The sequence below is a fragment of the Syzygium oleosum genome, unplaced genomic scaffold (assembly GCF_021117445.2).
Source record: "Syzygium oleosum isolate NSW1041296 unplaced genomic scaffold, Sole_v2.1 Sole_v2.33, whole genome shotgun sequence".
Lineage (NCBI taxonomy): Eukaryota > Viridiplantae > Streptophyta > Magnoliopsida > Myrtales > Myrtaceae > Syzygium > Syzygium oleosum.
In genome coordinates, this window is record NW_026607517.1 from 2,534,904 (window position 1) to 2,558,804 (window position 23,901).

At 40.7% G+C, this 23,901-nt stretch overlaps 3 protein-coding genes across 3 annotated transcripts; 1 reads left to right on the forward strand and 2 right to left on the reverse strand.

Annotated features, from left to right (window-relative positions):
- Positions 1-1,079: 1,079 nt before the first annotated feature.
- On the reverse strand, positions 1,080-1,604 carry LOC115672660 (30S ribosomal protein S31, mitochondrial). The gene has a single exon (XM_030594537.2). It carries the CDS (start codon positions 1,553-1,555, stop codon positions 1,244-1,246), a length of 312 nt encoding a protein of 103 aa, XP_030450397.1. The 5' UTR covers positions 1,556-1,604; the 3' UTR covers positions 1,080-1,243.
- A 2,174-nt stretch (positions 1,605-3,778) lies between these two features.
- On the reverse strand, positions 3,779-6,208 carry LOC115672658 (V-type proton ATPase 16 kDa proteolipid subunit). Its single transcript, XM_030594533.2, has 3 exons — positions 5,969-6,208; positions 5,099-5,384; positions 3,779-4,163 (listed from the first exon to the last, which is right to left on the reverse strand). The coding sequence occupies exons 1-3, from the start codon at positions 6,045-6,047 to the stop codon at positions 4,031-4,033; spliced, it is 498 nt and encodes a 165-aa protein (XP_030450393.1). The 5' UTR covers positions 6,048-6,208; the 3' UTR covers positions 3,779-4,030.
- Positions 6,209-16,321: 10,113 nt separating this feature from the next.
- On the forward strand, positions 16,322-19,432 carry LOC115672848 (NADP-dependent D-sorbitol-6-phosphate dehydrogenase-like). Its single transcript, XM_030594814.2, has 6 exons — positions 16,322-16,548; positions 17,072-17,166; positions 17,255-17,372; positions 17,828-17,960; positions 18,642-18,861; positions 18,966-19,432. The coding sequence occupies exons 1-6, from the start codon at positions 16,416-16,418 to the stop codon at positions 19,194-19,196; spliced, it is 930 nt and encodes a 309-aa protein (XP_030450674.2). The 5' UTR covers positions 16,322-16,415; the 3' UTR covers positions 19,197-19,432.
- Positions 19,433-23,901: the final 4,469 nt, after the last annotated feature.

Sequence of the window (23,901 nt, forward strand, 5' to 3'; positions counted from 1 at the left end):
AGACACAAGCATTTAGATCACCTTCAGTCATAAGAAGAGATCAAAACAGATTTGATAAGTTGGGGTATATAAATCCAGTCCCATTTCACCAAAGAGATAACATGCAGATCCTATAACCAATTACTTCACATTTTACCCGAATTCGGGCATCCATATCCTCCTGTCAATGTCGCCCATTTATCCGTTTGTTCCGCATTCCCACAAAATCTCATGGGACATGTCATGGAGCAGAGAAGGAGAGGAAGGCACCCTATAAACTTGCTGCCAGAATCTTCATGACAACAGTCACAATGGTCATTCTCAAATGGGGCCATTCACACAGGATACAAGCTTGCAACTCAACCTAGAAATAAAGGGCATGTACCATACTCTAACAATCTCAATCGGAGTGCCCACCGTTTTCTTTGGTCCAGTTTATTTTATTATTGGACTTGACAAATCCAGGGTGGATTTGTCAGGCAAGTTACAACAGTCTAATTGCGTTACAACCAACTCTCACCAGCAGAAGCACTAATGACGATTGATGTGCTAGGAGTGAGACCCGAATTTTGTCAGCAGCATAATCTACCGTTTTAACGCTGAAATTTCTAGGACGACCAAGATCTCCAACCCCCTAATGAGGCCGGTGGTCACTGATGGATTAACTATAGACAAATTGTCATTATATATAAAACTTGCAGCAAACTCGCATATCAATTTCTTGCAGACAAGTTCTCTCATTCCTGGGCATGTCAGGCTCCTCAATTTCTCAACAGCTCAGACCCAAAGCTAATCCAAGCCACATACTTAACCAATATCCTCTAACTGTATTACAGCATATTTGTAGCACGAAGAGCTAACCTCAGTTGCTTTTCCTCGCTTATGTACACGCTTCAACTGCTCATGCAGACTAAAAGTTGCCCCAAAGATGAACTCATTCTCCAATTTTCCCAGTCATCATCAACAGTCCCATCACTCACTTTCAGCAAACCGTGAGGGACTACCCATTAAAAACACCACGAATCGAAATGCTAACAACTCTCATTCTTATCCAAAACTTTCGAAGCATCACAATGCACACCTTCAAATCGGCATAGCAATTGACCTCGAAGAAAATCAAACTTCTCTAACCTCAAAACCAACTGAAAATCCACCAAAAATTTACACAAAACAGCTTCCATCCATTGCCAATCAGTAAATCAGAAGTACAGCTACAACTACGCGAACGAAACCACAGAAAGAGAGAGAGAGCGGAAATGGAATTTCAAATGAGCTTGAAAGGGAGAGGCCAAGGACTGGACCTGGGGACCTCAACCTTGTCCTTGATGCGCTCGATCTTCTTCTCCTTCTTCGGCCTCGCGTTCCCGTACGATCCCTTGAACCTCTTCCCTTTCTTCGTCCTCTTGTCCCCCCTCCCGCACAGGACCGGGAACGGCGGAGGAGCTCCGATCGACGACGACGAGGAGGAAGGAAGCGAAGCAGACGACAGCGAAGAGATCGGAACAGCCAGGGACGGTCGATTCGCCATCACCGCAGCTCGTCTCGCGACGGCGCCGAACAACTGCATCATCGCCATTCTTCACGCTCCCCGCACCGTCGAAGCTGCTGCGGGAATCGTAAGAAGTAGCGTGCGGATGAATCGAAGGTGCTGATCAGTGATTGGGCCTTGGAAATGGGAGTCCAATGGGCTCGAACTCGGGCCAGTTAGCCCAGTGGGCCACGTTGATTTGTTATTTTATCCGGGGAGAATTACCTAAAAAGTGGGAAAAGTGCCAAAAAAGTCCTAAACGTTTTGCATTAGTGCCAATTTAATCCTAAACCTTTTTTTGGTGCCAATTCAGTCCTAAACCTTTTGCATTTGTGCCAATTTAATCCTAAACCTTTTTTTGGTGCCAATTAAGTCCTAAACCTTTTAAATTGGTGCCAATTCAGTCCTAAACCTTTTATTTTTGTGCCAATTTAGTCCTTCCGGCCAATTTAGGCCGGAATTTGCTTACGTGGACGCTTGCCGGCCGGTCACCGGCGCCGACGTGGACAACTTTAATATTTTTTAAATATTTTTTTGAATTATTATTTTTTTTCCACTTTTTTTTTTGGTTGTCTTCCTCCTTCCTCTGGCCGGTCGCCGGTCCGGCAACCGGCCAGAGGCCAGAGGCCGGCGAGGGCGGCCTCGCCCAGCGAGGGCGAGCCTCGCCATGGTCGGGCGAGGCCCGACCTCGCCAGATTTGGCGAGGTCGAGCGTCGACCTCGACAGATCCGGCGAGGTCGAGCCTCGCCACGGTCGGGCGAGGCTCGCCCTCGCCAGTGACCGGCGAGCTCGAGCTCGCCGGCCTCTGGCCTCTGGCCGGTCGCCAGAACGGCGACCGGCCAGAGGAAGGAGGAAGACAACCAAAAAAAAAAAGTGGAAAAAAAAGAAAAAAAAAGGAAAAAAAAAAATAATTCAAAAAAATATTAAAGTTGTCCACGTCGGCGCCGGTGACCGGCCGCCGGCCGGCAGGCGTCCACGTAGGCAAATTCCGGTCTAAATTGTCCAGAAGGACTAAATTGGCACAAAAACAAAAAGTTTAGGACTAAATTGGCACAAATTTAAAAGGTTTAGGACTTAATTGGCACCAAAAAAAGGTTTAGGACTAAATTGGCACAAATGCAAAAGGTTTAGGATTGAATTGGCACCAAAAAAAGGTTTAGGACTGAATTGGCACTAATGCAAAAGGTTTAGGACTTTTTTGGCACTTTTCCCCCTAAAAAGTCTTAAATTTATTATAATTGTGTCAATTCAATCCTAATTTTTTTTTTTGGCCAATCGGATCCTAAACCTTTTATATTCGTGTCAATTCAGTCCATCTGACCAATTTTGACTAAACGTCCATGATTAGCCAGAGGTGAGGGCCGGCAAGGGCGAAAAAAAGAACTTGTCAATCTTGGTAAATTTCTGGTTTGGTAAAAATGCTAAAGGTTTATGATTAATTGGTAAAGAAAAAGGTTTATGACTGAATTAGCATCGTTGCAATAGGTTTAAGACTTTTTTTGGTAATTTTCCCATTTTATCTGCATAAACCATGATTGAAAATATTTTAGGGGAATAACACTTCTTTTCAATTTTATGATACCTGACGTTCCAACGAAATGGCATGAAAGGATTATTTTTTATGTCTGCCGCCTGTTTAGAACAATAAATCGCACCATTAGCATTGATGGACGATGCGAGCACTTGAAGCTGTAGTGAAACCGAAGCATCGGGAGCTTTAAAACTTGTCGTGACAGCGTAATTAAGTCATAATACTTCATAAAAAATTACAATCAAAATCTAAAATTTGTCGAGTTTATGCAATCGAGTCTTTTTATGACAAGTTCTAAGATTTCCGAAGTACTTATCTCACCTATTAATCACCCAATCGTCGATCATTGACTAATTGGCTTTTTGCACTGACCGTGGAATTAAATTGCCCCGACACGTCGTGTGGTGCCGGCTAACAAAATTGTCTATGCTAGGCATATTTGACCATGCACAAGAGATGTGGATGAGAGAGAGAGAGAGAGAGAGAGCAATGACTGGTTTGGCTTGTGTCAGGCTTTGGCAATGAGAACTAAGAACTACGAGTCTACAACTTGTTTTTTGGTATGCTCATTTAGAGGAGCATATGTCCAGATATCGAGAATGACTGACCTAATATTCCTGCCGACAAGCAAGAAAAACGGCACGTGATTAAAGAAACATGGATCAGCTTCGGAACCAAACCAGAAAACCACTCTTCAAGAGCATTGCAGGCCTCAGTACATATATGCAATCCGTAAGAGATGCACACAAATCTCAAGAATATCAGTCACAGAATCAAGGTTCACAATGTATATAATACACGAATCAAAAGGGGGGCAAAGGAAGAGCTTCACAAGCCTTTCTCATGCAGAGACGCTCTCTTCTCATCTTGGAAAGACGGTAAGAAATCGGATTCTTGCGAGGCCTGTCCAACTAACGCTATAAACTGAGACTACATAACCTTTCCGCAAAGAGCCTGCGGAATAAGTTTGGTAATGCATCCATGGGTCCTCGTCACTCTGCTCTGGACTGGCCTGCCCTAGAAGACAAGATGATGCCGACAATAAGGCCGTAGAGAGCCAGTGCTTCGGCGAAAATGAGGATAAGGATCATCCCAACAAAAAGCTTTGGCTGCTGCGCATTAGCTCTGCATAACAAGTAGATAGCATTCATTCATGGGTAGTTTTTTTAAGGAGTCTTCAATATCCCATATGCAACTTTCATTTCTTTTTCTTTTAAAAAAGATAAATCAAAGTTCAAGATGTAAAGAAGGATGAGCCTATTGGCGACAGATTTTATCCTATGCTCCAATAATAAGTCAGTATGATTAAGAATTTACTAGAAACTGATAATCGTGTTTCCCACTTAAAACACTCATCATGTGTCATAGACTTCTGCTGTAGGTAATGCACACTATTGCATGAATGCCGCTGCCAAAATTAACATACTCTTGTTGTTTGCATTAAAAAGCATCAGATGCAATTTCCTTGTGCTGCTCCAGGCAACTAACATAACACTAGCTAACATGTCAGTCTTTTTGACCAATCCATGCAAAGCATTGTTGCTAAAATTTCATTCCAATCCAACTAGTTAGTATGCTGAGGCATTAGTATTATGTTTCCACGATCATGTGGACTCAAAATTTGAGTCTCTCCCGACTCAAAGAAACAAAATGATATTCATTTGACTTCATTTGATACCGTGCCTCACAATGAGGTTTCCACGGTTGTAGTCATTAGGCAATTTTTTTACCTCAAATGCAAGATCTTGAGAAATGCATAGAACATGTCACATCATTGAACATGAAAGTCTGAGATAAATGTCATTCTAAGGATAAGGAAGCCACACAAAAAACATGCTCATAGAGGGATAAATATACTTTGTGCGCCAATTAAATTATCAAACACTAGATTAAATCATCTAAATCTGAAATCATGCTTTTTAAAAAGGAAAAAAAGAAAACAAGGTTCACTATTTATTTGTGTATGCTTTATGTGGTGATTACTGCAGAACAATCTTGTTGGTGTATTATCGCAAAAAAACTTAATATGAAAAAATGTAGGAGAAACTGGTGTTACATACCTGACGCCTGCATCTCCAACAATTCCAATTGCCATTCCAGCTGACAGCCCAGCAAGACCACAAGCCAGGCCAGATGAAAGATGCGCATACCCATCAAAGAGGTAATAAGATTTCGCCTTGGGATTAATCCCAGTACTAATGATAACGGCGATAATCAGCCCGTAAATACCCAACACTCCTGCCATAACCACGGGCACTATGGACTTCATAACCAGCTCAGGTCTCATCACACCCATAGATGCTACGCCCACCCCGCTCTTGGCTGTCCCGTATGCAGCTCCCATGCCTGCTCAGCGAAATCAAAGACAGACCCATATCATAAACACGCATGAACGACCGAAGAATGGCAATCACAATCATCTCCAGTCTACAGTAAATTCGATTACCCAGCTTTCCTTAGATGTATAAGTCATTGTTCTTGGTGCCAAAGAACCCTGGCAAGCCGTGCCACCCGGTGCCAGAGCCAAAGGCAATTTTCAGACACCCGAGAGCACAAAGAACTGAATTGGGAATTATCGTATCTGATTTTCTAAACGAACCCAGGAGATACAAGTGGGCATCAACAAGCCGATCAGAAACATAGAGATAAATGAGAATCCTTAGCTACCCTCTGGTAATTCCAAAATGCTAAGCACTAGAAGGGGCAGGTCGAACAATCTCAGACATATAACACGACTGTCTGATTCTTTCCAGAACATAACATGACATGAACAGGCAGGCACGAAAACAAGCGATCACCGATCTTTCGACAGCAATGCGATTCAGATCTCAGCGACAACGATGAATCGGAGATCGAGATTGAAAACATTATCGGAAGGGAAGAAAGAGAATGTTATGGGGGGGGGGGGATGAGGTGACGAGAATTCTTACAGGAGAAAACCAGCGCAGCCGCCGCGCCGAGGAAGCCGAAGAAGGGCGCAGTTTCATCGCCGCTGAATGTGGACGACATCCCTTCCGGTCCTTTCGCTGGATCTGGCGATGGAAAGGTACCTTCTCGTTCTTCTTCTTCTTCTTCTTCTTCTTCTTCGCTTGAGGGATTGGTGAGAATTCTCTGTCTCTTCTCTCTCTCTGTCTCTGGTGTGGAGTTTCGCTTTTGGTTCTCCTTCTCTGAGAGCCGCAGAAGAAGCTCGTGGAAGAGAAATTGCCCAGCAACTTCGGATTGGCAGGATCGTGCTCTATATATTCCCCCCCCCCGTCACGAGCCATCATTCGAGGGAAAATGACACAAACAGTCCCTGAACTTTGACTTAATGTGCAATTTGATTCCTGAACTTTTAATTTATTCAATGTAGTCCCTGAACTTTAACCTAATGTTCAATTTGATCCCTGAACTTTTAATTTGTTCAATGTGATCCCTGAACTTTTAATATGTGTTCAATTTAGTCCCTGAACTATTTGAAAATGTTCAATATAGTCCTTCCATTAATTCAAGTGCAGGGACTATATTGAACATTTTCATATAGTTCAGGGACTAAATTGAACACATATTAAAAGTTCAGGGACCACATTGAACAAATTAAAAGTTCAGGGACCAAATTGAATATTAGGTTAAAGTTCAGGGACTACATTGAATAAATTAAAAGTTCATGGATCAAATTGCACATTGAGTCAAAGTTCAGGGACTGTTTGTGTAATTATCCCATCATTTGACGTTGTTATTTTCTTTTTCTCTTTTGTCGATTTTGGGGAAATGCCCAATGGGCTTTGATGATTTCGAATTTCGATGGGGTATTCTTTTGTCAGATTCAGACCAAAAACCGAACCGAACCGTGCAATTCGGTTCGATTTTTGAAAGAGAACATTTTAATTTTTCTAAGTTGAGAAACGATTTCCAGAGTCGGTTTTGGTATGATTGTGTTTGTATTATACCGTGCCGAAGCACGTGTGTTTGACGACGCATTTTTTAAAAGGATTGTGCTTTGTTACCCGGGGATGAGCATGGATCCAAGTTAGATCGAGAACCGATCATAGAAACCGGTCCGGTTCCCGATTTTAAAAAAAGTGGAACTGGTACTGTGTGGTTCAGTTCCCGATACTTGAATAAGAACTAAATCGGGATCCGAAGAATCGGACTGAAAATCGAGAATGATGAATTACGTGTTTTGAACTTCTTATTGTTTATTTTATTTTACGTGTTCGTGTTTTATGAATTGTTGCTATTGACAAATGAAATTTTTTTTCTGTTGCGTTCACTTTCGTTTTGCTTGACTAAAAATAAAATAAAAAAAGAAGGAAGAAAAAAATGAAACAAAATAAACAAAAGAAATTGGTCGGATTCCAGGTAGATCCTGGAACCGATTGATAAGATATGCGAAGTAGGTTCTAAATTTCAAAAACTAGGGAACCCAATTTATAACTGTAGCAGTACCTAGAAAAGTCGCATCTAACGTGACGCAATTGTTATTGAAATTGTAAACATATCTTCCCATCAACGGCCTAGGGAGCGATATAAGAAAAATAATACGAATTGACATCTTTATATCAGGAGCAATATGTAACACGAGCCTTCTAGGGTCCATGAAGGATCGTTCTCCGAAATGTAAAGCCCCCCCGTAAAGTTAATTATTCTGCCTTTGCTGTATCGTTGAAAGTGTTCTCACATTGCATAAGTTAAGCCCAAGAGCATGAGAGGACTCTATGGGCACGCATGACAACCATTCTGTGCCCGTAAACTATTTCTGAACAGAAATGATTTTTTTTTATTCTGTGCCCGGAAACAATTTCTGTGCATTTGAAGGCGTTTGGTAAACTGTCCAAAATTTCTATTCCTGGAATAGAAAAGAACAGAAATGCGTTTGGTAACTACACACAAATTTCTTTTTATTAATAATATTTTAATAATATTTTGAATTGTTTAATTTTTTTTTCTTTCTACCCAGGCCATGGCCGGTCGCCGGCGACCGGCCACAACCCAAGAAGAGCAACACAAAAAGAAGAAAAGAAAAAAAAGAAAAAGAAGAAAAAAAACTGATTCTCAAAATTGTGCCGAGAAACAAGAAGCAACTTTTTTTTACTTCTTGTTTCTCTTCCAAAACTGTTTTTCGGCACAAATATTTGCAAAAATGTGCCCGGGAACAAAAAGTTTATCAAACGCATTTCTGTTCCCAAACTATTTCTGGGAACAAAAGAACAGAAATTTTCACTGTTTGGCACGTTACCAAACGGGCCCTATATGACGGAAGTGCTTGTTCTCTCTCCGAACGGAAAAGAAAGAAAAGTTCCTCTTCTCTTATCTGCTGGTCTCTGAACCAGGGCAATTTCGAACAAAAGAAAAGGCTAGAGCAATAGCTATCCGTTTTTCCTTTCCTTGTTTTTTATTTTTCTCTCCACGTGATCCCTAAATTTTGACCAAATATATGATATAGTTCATGAATTTTTAATCTATTTAATGCCGTTTCCGAACTTTAACCCAATATGCAATGTTGTTCTTGAACTTTTAATATGTTCTATGCATTTCCCAAACTTTTGGTGATAGAACTATACATAGAGCATTGCATTCTCCTCCACGCGAAATTTCGGCATTTGAGCCCCGATAATCGGTGTCGGTTGTCAAAATAGTTTTTGGCCTCCTGCATTTCATTTAGAGTGACCGGCCGTTGCCTTCACCAAACACAAACATTTGTAAACACCATTGGAGTATATCTAATATCCAAGTTGTTGGGAAATGCAATATCTTCTTTTGTGGAAATTTAGATGGTTAGCGCTCTTTGGACTAACTTGAAGAAGACAATCTGTATATACCGATAGCAACAAGTGAGCATTTTAGTCAATGGGTATCGCATTCCTAGAAATCATGGAACTAAATTCTTCAAACTTTTCTTTGTATCTGGATTGAGAAATTTTTGTAGGGCAAAGAAATGTGGGTTGGGTATTTTTATTATCACCACCGAAACCAAGTATCTGCTTAAGCAATGTTATTCTAGTGGGAAAACGACACAAACAGTTCTCAAAGTTTGGCCCAACGTGCAATGTGATCATTAAGCTTTTAATTTGTTCAATGTAGTAACCTAATGCGCAATGCGGTCCATGGACTTTTGATTTGTTCAATATCATCCCTAAACTTTCAGTACATGTTCAATTTAGTTCATAAACTATATGAAAATATTTAATGTAGTCTTTCCATTAATCCAAGTTCAAAGACTACGTTTAACATTTTTATATAGTTCATAGACTACATTGAATATATACCGAAAAGTTCATAAATCACATTAAACAAATTAAAAGTTCAAGATCCATATTGAATATTAGGCTAAAAGTTTAAAAAATACATTGAACAAATTAAAAGTTCAGGGATCACATTGTCCATTGGGCCAAGTTCAAATACTATTTGTGTCATTGTCCCTATTCTAGCAGATTTCTTTCTCGGTCATTCAACTTCGTGCTACTTTTCATACCGTTTCCCTTGTTTTAATTAGGCATCGTGTAGTGATCCTAGTTGAGATCAATCCCGCCACTCCTCCATGGGCAAAAATTGAACTATAAGCCGGAGTAGCAAGTCTTGTGGTAAATGAACCCGAGTTTTACATGAGCTTTTCCCCTGAACAGAGTTTTACATAAGGTTTTTCCACTAGTATGTGCCATGGATGGATGACCAAGACAATTTCGAAAGCCCGAACCGGCCCTGAGGAAATTCTGGAAGTGTGATCTTAATTGAGAGTACTCCCGAGCCGATTCTTGCTGATTTATAATATGCAGGGGAAGAACACTATATGTGCCAAAACTAGTATACGGCGTTCACTTTAGTGTCAAAAGTTTTCGCCGGATCACTTAAGTGCCAACGGCGAGAAATTCCAGCCAAATTAATACATGGCTTTCATAATTAAAATTTTAATCTGAGTTGGGTTTTTTTAAATAAAATCAGTCTATGTGGCATTTTCATATATATATATATTTCAATTTTTAATTTTTTTTTATGATTTTCTTCTTTTTTCCCTTCTTTTCATTTTTTTCTTTTCTTTTTTCTTCTTCTACTTTTGGCCGGTGACCGGACACCGACCACCGACCATGGCCGGCAGCCTAGCCTCACCCGGACGAGGCCGTTATCGCCCCCGCCCAGGCGAGGGTCGACCTCTAGCCCTCACCTGTGGCTTTTGAGGGCGGCCTCGCCAGCTGCCGACGAGGCCGCCATGACCTGAGGGAGGGCCGGCCTCGCCCAACCCAGATCTGGCAAGGCGAGGCCGACCCTCGCTTGGGTGAGGGTGGGCAAGCCCCGGCGAGGGCTCCCCTCGCCAAATCCGGCGAGGCCGGACATGGGCGATGGTCGGTGTACAATCACCGGTCAAAGGTAAAAGAAGAAAAAAGAAAAAAAAAAAAAGAAAATAAGGAAAAAAAATCAAAAAATTTACTTAAAAATCGAAGTATACTTGCTAAACTATGTCGTTTTAAAGTGTACCTGTTGACTAAACCTCCGGCGAGCCACATCGATTTCAAAAATTAATAAAAAAATGTCACGTCGGATTTTCTGCCAAACTGACCGGAATTGGCATTTAAGTGATCATATTTCAAAAAGTTTGGCACTTAAATGATCCAACGGAAACTTTTGGTACTAAAGTGAGCGCCGTACATAAGTTTTGACATTTCTAGTGTTCTTCCTCCATAATCTGCTCATCTTCATGAATTCCAACGAAGAAATTTCAAGTCATTTGGCAGAAATTTTAATTGCTCCTAACATGTCGACCTCAATTCCAAGCTTGGGAAATACAAATGAATCTATGATAGGTTTAGAGGAATCCACTCTTGACGGCACTGGCATTTAAGCTCAGTTTCTGTCTGCTTTGGCATCTTTTCTTCCCTTCTCTCTAGTTGGACACATTTCAACATTCACTGCCCGCATTGGGTTCGATTAAGATGTCTTCAGTCACACCTTGTCTAAAATGCGGACAGTTTACTCATTCAAAGGTGAGTTAACCTGTCTAGGCAAAATTGTCCAAAATGTCCTAAACTTATTGTACGGTGATCAATTTAGTTTTAGACCTTTCAATTGTACCAATTTAGTCCTAAATATTTTCACAACTTGTTAATTTTAGTCCTGTATCTTTTTATAATTTGCCAATTTAGTTCTTTCAACCAATTTTGACCGAAAATCGCTGACGTGGATAATTTTTATAATCTTTTAAAGATTTTTTTAAATTTTTTCCTTTTCTTTTCTTTTCTTCTTTTTCTTTTTTCTTTTTCCCTTTTTCCTGCACCCGGCCATCACTAGGTCTAGTCGATGGCAGATCCGCCGACCTTGGGCGAGGACTACCCTTGCCGACCTCGAGCGAGGGACGCCTACAACTGGGCCCTCCTCTCCTGAGGCCAGTGGATCAATGAGGCTCGACAATGTCTGGCTGATGGAAAGAGGGAAAAAGAAAAAAAGAAAAGAAAAGGAAAAATAAGAAAAAAAATTTAGAAAATCAAAAAATTACAAAAATAACCCATGTTAGCGCCGGTCGTGCCACATGGACTGCTGACGTTGATTAGATCGCCACGTCGGCGATTTTCGGCCAAAATTGAAAATTCGTTAAAAAGTTTATTACTAAATTGACAAATTATCAAAATGTTTAGGACTCAATTGGCACAACTGAAAGATTTAAGACTAAATTGGCAACAAAGGTTTATGACTAAATTAGCACAATTGAACGAAAAAGTACCAAAAAAATCATAAACTCATCGCATTAGTACTAATTTAGTCTTAAACATATTTTCATTGGTACCAATTCAGTCCATTCGGACAATTAGGCGGGAAATTGCTGTCATGGATGTCAGCCGTCTTATGTAGCGCGACTGGCATTGATGTGGGCAATTTTTTTAAAATTCTAAAAATTATTTTTGAACTTTTTATTAATTTTTGTCTTTCCTTTTCTTTTTTTCTTCTCTTTTCCTTCTTTTCTTTTTCTTTTCCATTGTGGCCGGCGAGGGTCGCGGCCCTCGCCCAGATCTAGGTGAGCCCTACCGCCTTCGCCCACAGTTGGCTAGGCTCTAGCGAGGCTGGCCTTGCCCACTCCCTCCTTTTGTTCTCTTCTCGACATAGGCAGAGCTTGTCTCGAATTCCTCCATCACACGACAATTCCTCTCCGTTCAAGGTAAGCCCTTACTCTATGTGCTATTTTAATTCGCATCCTGAATTGCAACGATAGCTCACTCTAGGATAGTCACATGTTGTCGTTGCTACTTTGACTTCCGTGTATGATTGTCGAGTGCCGGAAGGAGATGAGCTCATGGTCCGTGTATGATTGTCGCGGCCCTCGCCCTGCGCCTCACCCACATCTGGGCGAGGGCTTCGCAGCCGTTGCCCAATGGCTGACGAGCTCTGATGATCCTCTCCTAGTGGCCGGCGAGCATCAGCGACCCTCGCCGGCCATAGTGGAAAAAAGAATGAAAAGAGAAGAAAAGAAAAGAAATTAATAAAAATTCAAAAAAAATATTTAGAAAATGTTAACATCAGTATTAATCGTGCCACGTAGGATTGCTGGCGTCCACATCAGCAATTTCGGCTTAAATTGGCCGGATGGATTGAATCGCTATCAATATGAAAATATTTATGATTAAATTGATCCAGTTGAAAGGTTTATAATTGAATTGGTGGTACCAATACAATAGGTTTATAACCTTTTTTTTTTGTACTTTTGCCTTACAATCGAAAGGTTCAGCAATGAATTGGCTGCCTCACAATAGATTTAGGACTTTTCGAATACTTTCTCCTCCCTATTTATATATCCTTATCTGGTAGATTTGGCATGACTAATCCAATCAAGGACCCCTATCTTCCATAACAAAAGGCGTTTGTTGACCATCGAAAGCCGACGGACTTCATCCTCTGTCGAGCGCTCGATCAAGACCCCCTCGATCATCTTATCTTCTGGCGAAAAGGATTCCAACGAATAGATTAGACACAAGATTCCCCAAAAAACACGTTTTACGAACAACGTAGTACTTGAACCTCGCTTGTGCCGAACGCCAGACGAACTACTACAAAAACAAGGGAGAGAATAGCGTCCCTTGTAACCCAGCAGGAAGTGTCCTGAAGGACTTGCTCCAGCCTAAACTCATGGCGGGTACGGATACCTCCTTCAAAGGCTACGAAGTTTTGCCGTTCGATGGGAAGCCGGTCGCGGCTCTGGACCGTAGGCTGCCGCCGGACCTTGACAAGCTGCGTTGGCCTAAGGTCGATCTCTGCAACCGAGTGGCCGCCTGATTTGCTCACGCTGCCTGGGCCTCCAAACACCACGATCGAGGGGCTGCCTAGTTTCATCAGAGTGAGTATGGACGGTGGTTGTCTATCCGCACGAGACCGTGGCCGTGTTTTCGTGAATTGGGACGGCCTCACCGTCGGCAATCGCCCGCCGGATGGTTTCAGCCTTACGATGAGCGAAGGCGGCCTCGGTTTCAGCTACTTCCTCCGCGGCTAGAGAAGAGGGAAGTGATGGCCCGACCTTCGCTTGGCCACGATCACGAGCAAATGCCTCGGTTTCAGTGTGAGGAAATAAAAAGTCGCAAAATGAAGGAGTTTTCCGTGTGGGTGTGTATAAAAAATCCCTAAATAAAATGTCGTGTCGTTAAGCGAGCGGTATTGACACCTAAATTTAATCGTTAATTCGAATAATCATTCTCATAAAACTACGAAAATAATAACAACAAAAAGAAAACGCGAGACGGTTAATTCGGTTTCGATCAAATTTGCAAAGGAATTCAGCACCAAGAGGAAGCCCACATTAAAAGATGCTTATGAAGCATATAACTTGGTAAAAAGGGGATCGTGGTTAGTAGAGATGCTTTGGATGACGATCTCCGGTCTCTTCCGCGACAAAGCTCTTTGCATCGCGATATCAGCTTTGATCGGTCCTGATTTGGTTACATCCGATCGAAGCTTCTCCATCTTGCTTAGGCCGGAGCCAACCGCAGATGAATATCCCCGATGAGTAATTCCGTTGGTGGATTTTGTCGCCGCCGAGCGTCACCAATAAAGATGTTACGCCACCAATGCAATCATTACCGTCCCTTATATAATTAAATCCACCCCATTTTCATTAAAAAGATAAAGCTACATTTAATTATTCCATTGCAATTTAAAGCGGTGACCCACAATTTATTATTATTATTTTTTCTTTTGTTAGTTTTATTTTTATTTTTATGTAGGATCCAGTTGCCATGACTAAGAATATCACTCATCTTGTTCTTGTTTATTATGGATAGGATATCCCGTGTATATTAAAGGCACTATGTTTCTCTTCCCTCTTTTTTTTTATTTACTTCCAAAAAAATTAATTTTGTCGTAAATAGGAAATAATAATAAGAATGAAGAATACCACCCGCCTGGGTGGTGCTGCTGGAAAGGACACTCTTCCTCTCGCAAAAGGTTGGGTGTTCGAATCCCGGGCGCCGCAGGGTGACTTAACCGGTGCACGTGTGTGGTGGCTAGCACGTGTCGCCCCCAGGGTTTACCTCCCGGCTGTCGGCCGTGCGGGGGTTCCCTGGGTTATCAAAAAAAAAAAAAAAAGAATGAAGAAAAAGATATTCCTATGTGGCGCTATTTTTACCCCCTATGTAACTAAGAGCGCGCATGGTAATATTTATGTTCCAGAAATCAATTTCTGGCAAGAAATATATTTTTTTATTTCTATTCCGTGGACGAGTTTCTAAGCAAAAATGCGTGTTTGATAACGACACAAAATTTCTATTTTCGAAATAGAAATTCGTTTGATAACAACACAAAATTTCTTTCTTCCGGGCTACCGGCGGAGGACGGCGAGTGGCGGCGGGGGGCGAAGGATGGTGGCCAGAGGATGGCGGCGGTAGGCAGCTGGTGGCGGGAGGCGATTGGCGCCGGGCCGTAGCCGGTGTCAGGTGGTGGAGCACGGCGGCCAGCTGCGGAGCACGGTAGTCGGCGGCGAACAGTGGCGGTGGCGGCCAGAGGCGATCGGCGTCGGGCGGTGGAGCATGGCAGCTAGCGACGGAGGACGGCGGTCGATGGTGGGTAGCCGCCAGCCCCCCGGGGGGTAGCCGGCGGCGGAGGGCGTCAGGTGGCGGCTGACGTCGGGCGATGGAGCACGGCGGCCGACGGTGGAGAACGGCAACAGGTCTTGTGACGGCCGGCGTCGGGCGGCGGAGGACGGCGGCCAATGACGGGTGGCAGCCGGCATTGGGCGGCAAAGGATGGTGGTCGGCGACAAGAGGAGGGCGGAGGGCGGTGGCGGAGCCGGTCGGCAGGTGGCGGCGAAGGACGGCGGGAGGCGACGGTGGGCGGGTTGTAGCCGACGTTGGGCGGTGGCGAACGATTGAGGATGGCGGTGGGAGGAGGCGGTTAGCAAAGGACGCCGGCAGTAGGCGGCCGATGGCGGGAGGCGGCCGACGGCGGGAAGCGGCTAGCGGTGGCGGGAGGCAACCGGCAGCAATAACGAGTGGCAAGCGATAAGAAAAGTTTCTATTTCTTATTTCTGTTCCAAAAATAGAAAAGTAATTTTTTTTTACTTCTGATTTCTGTTTCAAACCTATTTCTAGAATAGAAATTTGTTCCAGAAATAGAAAAATAAAATTGCGTTACCAAACGGATTTCTGTTCCAAATCTGTTCCTCGGAACAGAAAAATAGAAAAATAGAGAAACAGAAATGATTTCATGCGTGCCCTAAAATTCCACCCCATTTTCATTAAAAAAAATTGAAGTTGCTCTTAATTAGTCCATTGCAATTTAAAGTGGTAGCCCCCAATTTATTTATTTATTTTCCTTCTTCCGGTAGTTTTCTATTACTTTGTAGGATCTAGATGCCACAACCAAGAATATCACGCATTTTAGTTTTGTCACGAACACGTGATAATAATAAGGGAAAATGACACAAATAAATTGTCCATGAATTTTGATCAAATATATAATTTGGTCTCTAAATTTTTAATTTATTCAATGTAGTCCCTAAATTTTAACCCAATGTACAATATGGTTCATGAACTTTTAATTTGTTCAATGTCTTATCTACACTTTTGGTACTTGTTCAATTCAGTTCCTGAATTATATGAAAATGTTCAATACAGTTATTTCCATTAATTCAAGTTCAGTGACTACATTGAACATTTTCTTATAATTCGAGGACTGAATTGAATATGTACCAAAAATTTATGGATGACATGGAATAAATTAAAAGCTCATTGATCAAATTACATATTAGATCAAACTTAAGGGACTGTTTGTGCCTTTATCTCTAATAATAAATAGAAAGAAAAACGCTAGGAGCCAAATTACAATTCGCTCTCCGAGATTCAAAGAGATAGCAGCAGCATCTTCTTCAGCTCTTCAGCTGTTATCCCAAACCGGAAGCGCGAGAGGATTGCGCGAGAGCTCGCGAGAATGGCGGTCACGCTCAGCAATGGATTCAAAATACCAGCGATCGGCCTCGGCGTGTGGCGAATGGAGAAGCAGGAGATGAGGGACCTCATCATCAACTCCATCAAGATCGGCTATCGCCACTTCGATTGCGCCGGTACGCCCCCGCGCAGCGGCTCTTCATTTGGCTGTCTTCAAATCCTATCCTCGTTTTCTAGGGTTTCGGTCGATTTAGTGTAATAGCTGTGTCTGTCTTGTTTTGTTCGTTATCTGGTACTGGTAAAGTGTCAAGGAGCGTGGACCAGGAGTTTGTCGGGCCTTTTTGCTGGTGAACATGATCGGACACTGATTGGCGCATTTCCTCTTTGTTTTTCTACTGTTCGGAGAGTCCGCTAAGAAGATTTGAAGCAGCGAGAGGATTGGTGTAGTTATCTATCGATTGAATTTGAGAATGTTAGAACAAGAAATCGATGCTAGTCTCGCGCGCCTTGGCATTCGTTGCGTGTGCGGGGAGAATAGTTTGAATATAGGAACCGTTATTGTTCATTCACGCGATTTGTTCGAAGTAAGTCGCCCGTAATTGTAATGACACTTTGTGCATTTTTTGAATTGATGCATTGCAAGATAGATCCTCTGAGGTTGTTATTTTATAGTATTTAACCAGTTCGTGTCGGGTGCAGCTGATTATCTGAATGAAGCAGAAGTTGGCGAGGCGCTTGCTGAAGCGTTGCAGACGAGGCTTGTCAAGAGGGAGGAACTTTTCATCACCACCAAGGCGGGTTTAGTGATCCTCCCGCGACTTTGAATCTATGCCATGCTAAGTATGGACTGTCTAATTTTCTGAATGGTCCTCCCTCATGCAGCTTTGGAATTCAGATCATGGGCATGTCGTAGAGGCCTGTAAGGACAGTCTGAAGAAGTTACAGCTTGATTATTTGGATCTCTACCTTATTCACTTCCCTATAGCAACTAAACACACTGGTGATTCCCATACCATCATTTCAGCATCTGATTCTACTTGCAAACTGTGATCCGATTCCAAACTTTACGAGCTACTCAATGAGCTGCTGAGCATTACATCTTGGTTAAAAGGTGTTTTCCGCTCAAAGTCAAAAGGTGGTATATTGGTAATGACAATAAAATCAAGTATCCTCGCAAGGTGATATCAACTAAGTGTGTGTCCTGGGCTAAGTCTTTTGATATTGCTGTGTTACTTTCTTTATGCTCATGATGCACTGATCTTGTTAAGAATGGTGGAAAAGTCAACTGCTGGAAATTTAGATGTGATTTTGATTGCCATATTGTTCACAAAGCTTTAGCACTTTATCTTTGCTCTGCTCATATTAGTACCTTTACCCTTTATTAGAGTCTAAGATTCTACCAGAGGCATTTTGTTTTGAATGCTAAACATCTTGTTGTAACGTGTATACATGCAGGAGTTGGCAAAACCGGTAGTGCTCTGGATGATGAGGGGGTGCTGGAAATTGACACAACCATAACTTTGGAAACAACATGGCGGGCCATGGAAGATCTTGTCTCAATGGGTTTAGTTCGAAGCATCGGGATCAGGTTCGAGAACTTTTTGGATAGTTTAACATTTTCTAAGACACCTCTCGTGAAATATTTAGCATTTTTACTTGGAAGGGGAAGCTCCAATGTGACAGTAAAGGAGATTGTAATTCAAGGACTTCCCATATTCATTGGGAAATTTCTTTACTTCTCTATAGTACTTGAGAGGTGACCTCTGGCATTAGTTTAAACCAAGGATCTGACAAAGATGGTGTTCCTTCATAGTTTGAAGTCCACAGCAAGAGTTTAGTTTCAAGAGCGTTTTTGGTGATGCGCACTCGTGGGATTTTGATATTTTGGACCTGATGTTGGGAGCATAACGTTTCCATGGCAATCGATAAATCTTTTGTGGAAGGAGTACCTTTGGTGAAAGGATTGCACTTATTATTTTTTCTCTGGGAAGATGTGACAGTAATAAGACTCTTCAAATAATGCTGTATGCGATGCCCGGAGGAGCAGGGAGCAGTCTAACTGCCTCATAAATCTAGGTTTTCCATTATCTTCGTCCTCCTTGGAAATTGAGCTTCTCATTCTTAAGTAGTACTATCTATGAGAAGTAATAAGTACCGACAGAGGCTGGGAATGCGTTACAATCCTTTTCTCAAAATAGAAATTTTGAATGCCCTGCATGTTTTACGGACCTTCTGATTGCTCTGACTGTTGTATGGAAACTGTGTGCAGCAACTACGACATCTTCCTAACCAGAGATTGCCTGGCCTACTCCAAAGTGAAGCCCGCTGTTAATCAAATTGAAACCCATCCATATTTCCAACGCGATTCCCTTGTTAAGTTCTGTCAGAAACATGGTATCTGTGTGACTGCACACACTCCCCTCGGGGGCGCTGTTGCAAACGCAGAATGGTTTGGTTCCGTTTCGTGCTTGGAAGATCCAGTTCTCAAGGTACTGCTTGTCTGTATCATTCATGGTGATCTTTTCTTTCTTCCTTTTAGTTTCTGCCGCTTTGCAATATTTGACAATTCCCCTCAATTCTCTATCGATTCAAGGGTCTGGCTGAAAAGTACAAGAAGACAGTTGCACAAGTAGTTCTGAGGTGGGGTATCCAACGCAATACCGTTGTCATTCCAAAGAGCTCAAAGGTTGAGAGGTTGGAAGAGAACTTTCAGGTCTTTGATTTCGAGCTTGCGGAAGAGGACATGGCCCTGATCAAGAGTATCGACCGGGCACACCGGACTAATCAACCTGCGAAGTTTTGGGGCATAAACCTATTTGCTTGAGTATGTCCAGAAGCATGATTGCTTAGGACGGATGCTGCTGCTTTTCATATGGAGAATAATTACGTGGGAGGTGAAATGCATACTTGTAGCTTGTCGAAACACTTGTGCGCCGAGTCTCTTATTGAATTGCACCTGTCAATGTCGAAACATGTTGTATCTCTTACCTGGACAAACTGTTCGGTTTGATGTTTCGACGAAAAGTACCGCGACAACACCTCCATGGTTATTTTTGTGGACTTTCTCTTGCTACATTTCCGGGGCAAACGAAGTATAGGCACTCTGCTTCTGTTTTATCAAATAATCTGCATTGAACATATAGAAGTGCAGAGAAATTCGAGGTGAGATTACTCGGATTGGTGTTGCTGGTTGCATTGCGCAGTTAGAGAAACTGCTCGAATGCATTATGCAATAGAGCAATGGATAAGTGGCAAGACAAACCGAAAATATAATGCAATAGTACGGTTAGGGGCGGTTATCAACCACTGCGAAACTCAATCTGCGTAAAATCCGAAAGCTTAGGTAGCGAATGATAACTATTCTGTTCCGAAATGAGTTCTTGAACCAGAAATAGATTTTTCTATTTCCGGTTCCTAGATGAGTTTCTGAGAAAAAAAACTCGTTTGATAATGACAAAAAATTTCTATTTCTAGAACAGAAACCCGTTTGATAACAGCACAAAATTTCTATTTCCTAAAATAAAAACCCGTTTGATAAACAACAGAAAATTCTATTTCCAGGAACAAAAATCCATTTTTTTAGAAATGGAATAAAAATAATAAAAAATCCGAAAAATTCATAAAAATATTTAAAAAAATTCAGAAAATCCCAAAAAATTGAAAAATTCCAGAAAAAATCATCAAAATGGAGAGAAAATAAAAAAAATTTAGATTTCGGGAAAATAGGAAATTTGTTGAATTTTTTCAAAAAAAATCAAGAAATCAAAAATTTCAAAACTTCACAGAATTACTTAGAATATCTGTGGCCACCCACTTTTAGTGAAATTTAAATCTTTTTAGGTGCCCAAAAAAAAATCAAAAAATCAAAAATTTCAAAACTTCACAGAATAGTTTAGAATACATGTGGCCACCCACTTTGAGTGAAATTTAAATTTTTTAAGGTGCCCAAAAAAATTCAAAAACTCAAAAATTTCAAAACTTTACAGAATGGCTTAGAATACCTGTGACCACCCACTTTGAGTGAAATTTTAATTTTTGGAGGTGAAAAAGAAGCAAAAAATCAAAAATTTCAAAACTTCACAGAATGACTTAGAATACATGTGGCCATCCACTTTGAGTGAAATTTTAATTTTTTTAGGTGAAAAAAAACATAAAAAATCAAAAATTTCAAAACTTCACAGAATGACTTACAATACCTCTAGCCACCCACTTTGAGTAAAATTTAATTTTTTTTAGATGCCCAAATGGTATTTATTTTTTATTTTTTATTTTTTTTGGTTCCTAAAGAAAATTAAATTTCACTCAAAGTGGATGGCCACATGTATTCTACGCCACTCTGTGAAGTTTTGAAAATTTTTCTTTTTTGCTTATTTTTATTTTTTTTTCGACACCTAAAAAAAATTAAATTTCACTCAAAGTGGGTGGCCACAGGTATTCTAAGCAATTATGTGAAGTTTTTATTTTTTTATTTTTTTCGGCACCTAAAAAAATTTAAATTTCTCTTAAAGTGGATGGCCACATGTATTCTAAGCCATTTTGTGAAGTTTTGAAATTTTTTCATTTTTTCATTTTTTTTATTCTTTTCGGCACCTAAAAAAATAAAATTTCGCTCAAAGTGGGTGGTCACAGGTATTTTAAGCCATTCTGTAAAGTTTTGAAATTTTTACCTTTTTGCTTATTTTTATTTTTTTTGGCATATAAAAAAATTTAAATTTCACTCAAAGTGGGTGGCAACTTGGTATTTTTAAGCTATTCTGTGAAGTTTTGAAATTTTTTATTTTTTTATTTTTTTCGGCACTTAAAAAAATTTAAATTTCATTCAAAGTGGATGGCCACAAGTATTCTAAGCCATTTTGTGAAGTTTTGAAATTTTTGATTTTTTGCTTTTTTTTATTTTTTTCGGCACCTAAAAAAATAAAATTTCGCTCAAATTGGGTGGCCACAGGTATTCTAAGATATTCTGTGAAGTTTTTAAATTTTAGAATTTTTTTTTGGCAACTAAAAAAATTAAATTTTGCTCAAAGTGGGTGGCCATAGGTTTTCTAAGCCATTTTGTGAAATTTTGAAATTTTTTATTTTTATTTATTTTTTCGGTACCTAAAATAATTTAAATTTCACTGAAAGTGGGTAGCCACAGATTCTAAACCATTCATTTAAGTTTTGAAATTTTTGATTTTTTGCTTTTTCTTCTTACCTCAAAGATCGTGACTTCCATATGAATATGTGTGTTGAAGAAAATGAATTCCTCAGAAATGGTTCTCACTTTTGTTCCAGAAATGAAAAACCAACTTTTTTTTGGTTCTCATTTCTGGTTTCAGAATCAGTTTTGGAAGCAAACTTGTCTCGGAAATAGAAAAATGAAATTGCGTTACCAAACGGGTTTCTGGTCCCAAACTGATTCTGGGAACAAAAAACCAGTTCTGGACAGAACCAGAATGGTTTTCATGCAGCACCTTAGTCTCATTGAGTTGCAGCTAGGGGTGATCGGTTCCAGGGTGAGTTGGGTCCAGACTTGGAACCTGAAACCAACCCTGTTATAACCGGTTCCCAATTTTTGGAACCTTAAACCTACCCTGTTTTCCCTGTATCCTATTTTGGAACCGACCCTATTGACAAATGAATTTTTTTTTTCTGTTGCGTTCACTTTCATTTTGCTTAACTAAAAATAAAATAAAAAAAGAAAGAAGAAAAAAAATGAAACAAAATAAACAAAAGAAATTGGTCGGGTTCCCAGGTAGATTTTGGAACCGATTGACAAAGTATGCGGATTAAGTTCTAAGTTTCAAAAAATAGGGAACCCATTTTATAACTGTAGCAATAAATGGAAAAACCGTATCTAACTTGACGCAATTGTTATTGAAATTGTAAGCATATCTTCCTATCAACGGCCTAAGGAGTGATATAAGAAAAATAATACGAATTGACATCTTTATATCAGGAGCAATATGTAACACGAGCCTTCTAGGGTCCATGAAGGATCGTTCTCCGAAATGTAAAGCCCCCCCCCTAAAGTTGATTATTCTGCCTTTGCTGTATCGTTGAAAGTGTTGTCACATTGCATGAGTTAAGCCCAAGAGCACGAGAGGACTCTAGTACTTGTTCTCTCTCCGAACGGAAAAGAAAGAAAAGTTCCTCTTCTCTTATCTGCTGGTCTCTGAACCAGGGCAATTTCGAACAAAAGAAAAGGCTAGAGCAATAGCTATCCGTTTTTCCTTTCCTTGTTTTTCATTTTTCTCTCCACGTGATCCCTAAATTTTGACCAAATATATGATATCGTTCATGAATTTTTTTACCGTTTCCGAACTTTAACCCAATATGCAATGTTGTTCTTGAACTTTTAATATGTTCTATGCATTTCCCAAATTTTTGGTGATAGAACTATACATAGAGCATTGCATTCTCCTTCACGCAAAATTTCGGCATTTGAGCCCTGATAATCGGTGTCGGTTGTCAAAATAGATTTTGGCCTCATGCATTTCATTTAGAGTGACCGGCCGTTGCCTTCACCAAACACAAACATTTGTAAACACCATTGGAGTATATCTAATATCCAAGTTGTTGGGAAATGCAATATCTTCTTTTGTGGAAATTTAGATGGTTAGCGCTCTTTGGACTAACTTGAAGAAGACAATCTGTATATACCGATAGCAACAAGTACTGAGCATTTTAGTCAATGGGTATCGCATTCCTAGAAATCATGGAACTAAATTCTTCAAACTTTTCTTTGTATCTGGATTGAGGAATTTTTGTCGGGCAAAGAAATGTGGGTTGGGTATTTTTATTATCACCTCCGAAGCCAAAGTATCTGCTTAAGCAATCTTATTCTAGTGGGAAAACGACTTCGTACTACTTTTCATACTATTTCCCTTGTTTTGAACAATTCTTAATTAGGCATCGTGTAGCGAAGCTAGTTGAGATCAATCCCGCCACTCCTCCATGGGCAAAAATTGAACTATTAGCTGGAGCAGCAAGTCTTGTGGTAGATAAACCCGAGTTTTACATGAGCATTTCCCCTAAGCAGAGTTTTTACATAAGGCTTGCCATTAGAATGTGTCATGGATGGATGACTAAGAGAATTTCGAAAGCCCGAACCGACCCTGTGGAAATTCTGGAAGTGTGATCTTAATTGACAGTAACTCCCGAGCCGATTCTTGCTGATTTATAATTTGCTCATCTTCATGAATTCCAACGAGGAAATTTCAGTTCATTTGGCCGAAATTTAATTGCTCGTAACATGTGGACCTCAATTCCAAGCTTGAGAAATACAAATGAATCTATGATAGGTTTAGAGGCATCCACTCATGAAGGCACTGGCATTGAAGCTCAGTTTCTATCTGCTTTGGCATCTATTCTTTCCCTTCTTTCTAGTTGGACAAATTTCAACATTCACTGCCAGCATTGGGTTCGATAAGGGATGTCTTCAGTCTTGTCTAAAATGCGGACAACTTACTCATTCAAAGGTGGGTTAGCCTATCTAGACAAAATTGTCCAAAATGTCCTCGATCTATTGCACGGCGCCCAATTCAATT

Excerpts from the sequence above, each read along its gene's own strand:
- LOC115672658 (XM_030594533.2), bottom strand. The coding sequence starts at position 6,047 with ATGTCGTCCACATTCAGCGGCGATGAAACTGCGCCCTTCTTCGGCTTC. Across the intron at positions 5,385-5,968 it reads GGCTGCGCTGGTTTTCTCCT|GCATGGGAGCTGCATACGGG; the intron begins GTAAGAATTCTC and ends TTCGCTGAGCAG. Across the intron at positions 4,164-5,098 it reads GTTGGAGATGCAGGCGTCAG|AGCTAATGCGCAGCAGCCAA; the intron begins GTATGTAACACC and ends CTTGTTATGCAG.
- LOC115672848 (XM_030594814.2), top strand. The coding sequence starts at position 16,416 with ATGGCGGTCACGCTCAGCAATGGATTCAAAATACCAGCGATCGGCCTC. Across the intron at positions 16,549-17,071 it reads TCGCCACTTCGATTGCGCCG|CTGATTATCTGAATGAAGCA; the intron begins GTACGCCCCCGC and ends TGTCGGGTGCAG. Across the intron at positions 17,373-17,827 it reads TATAGCAACTAAACACACTG|GAGTTGGCAAAACCGGTAGT; the intron begins GTGATTCCCATA and ends GTATACATGCAG.
- LOC115672660 (XM_030594537.2), bottom strand. The coding sequence starts at position 1,555 with ATGGCGATGATGCAGTTGTTCGGCGCCGTCGCGAGACGAGCTGCGGTG.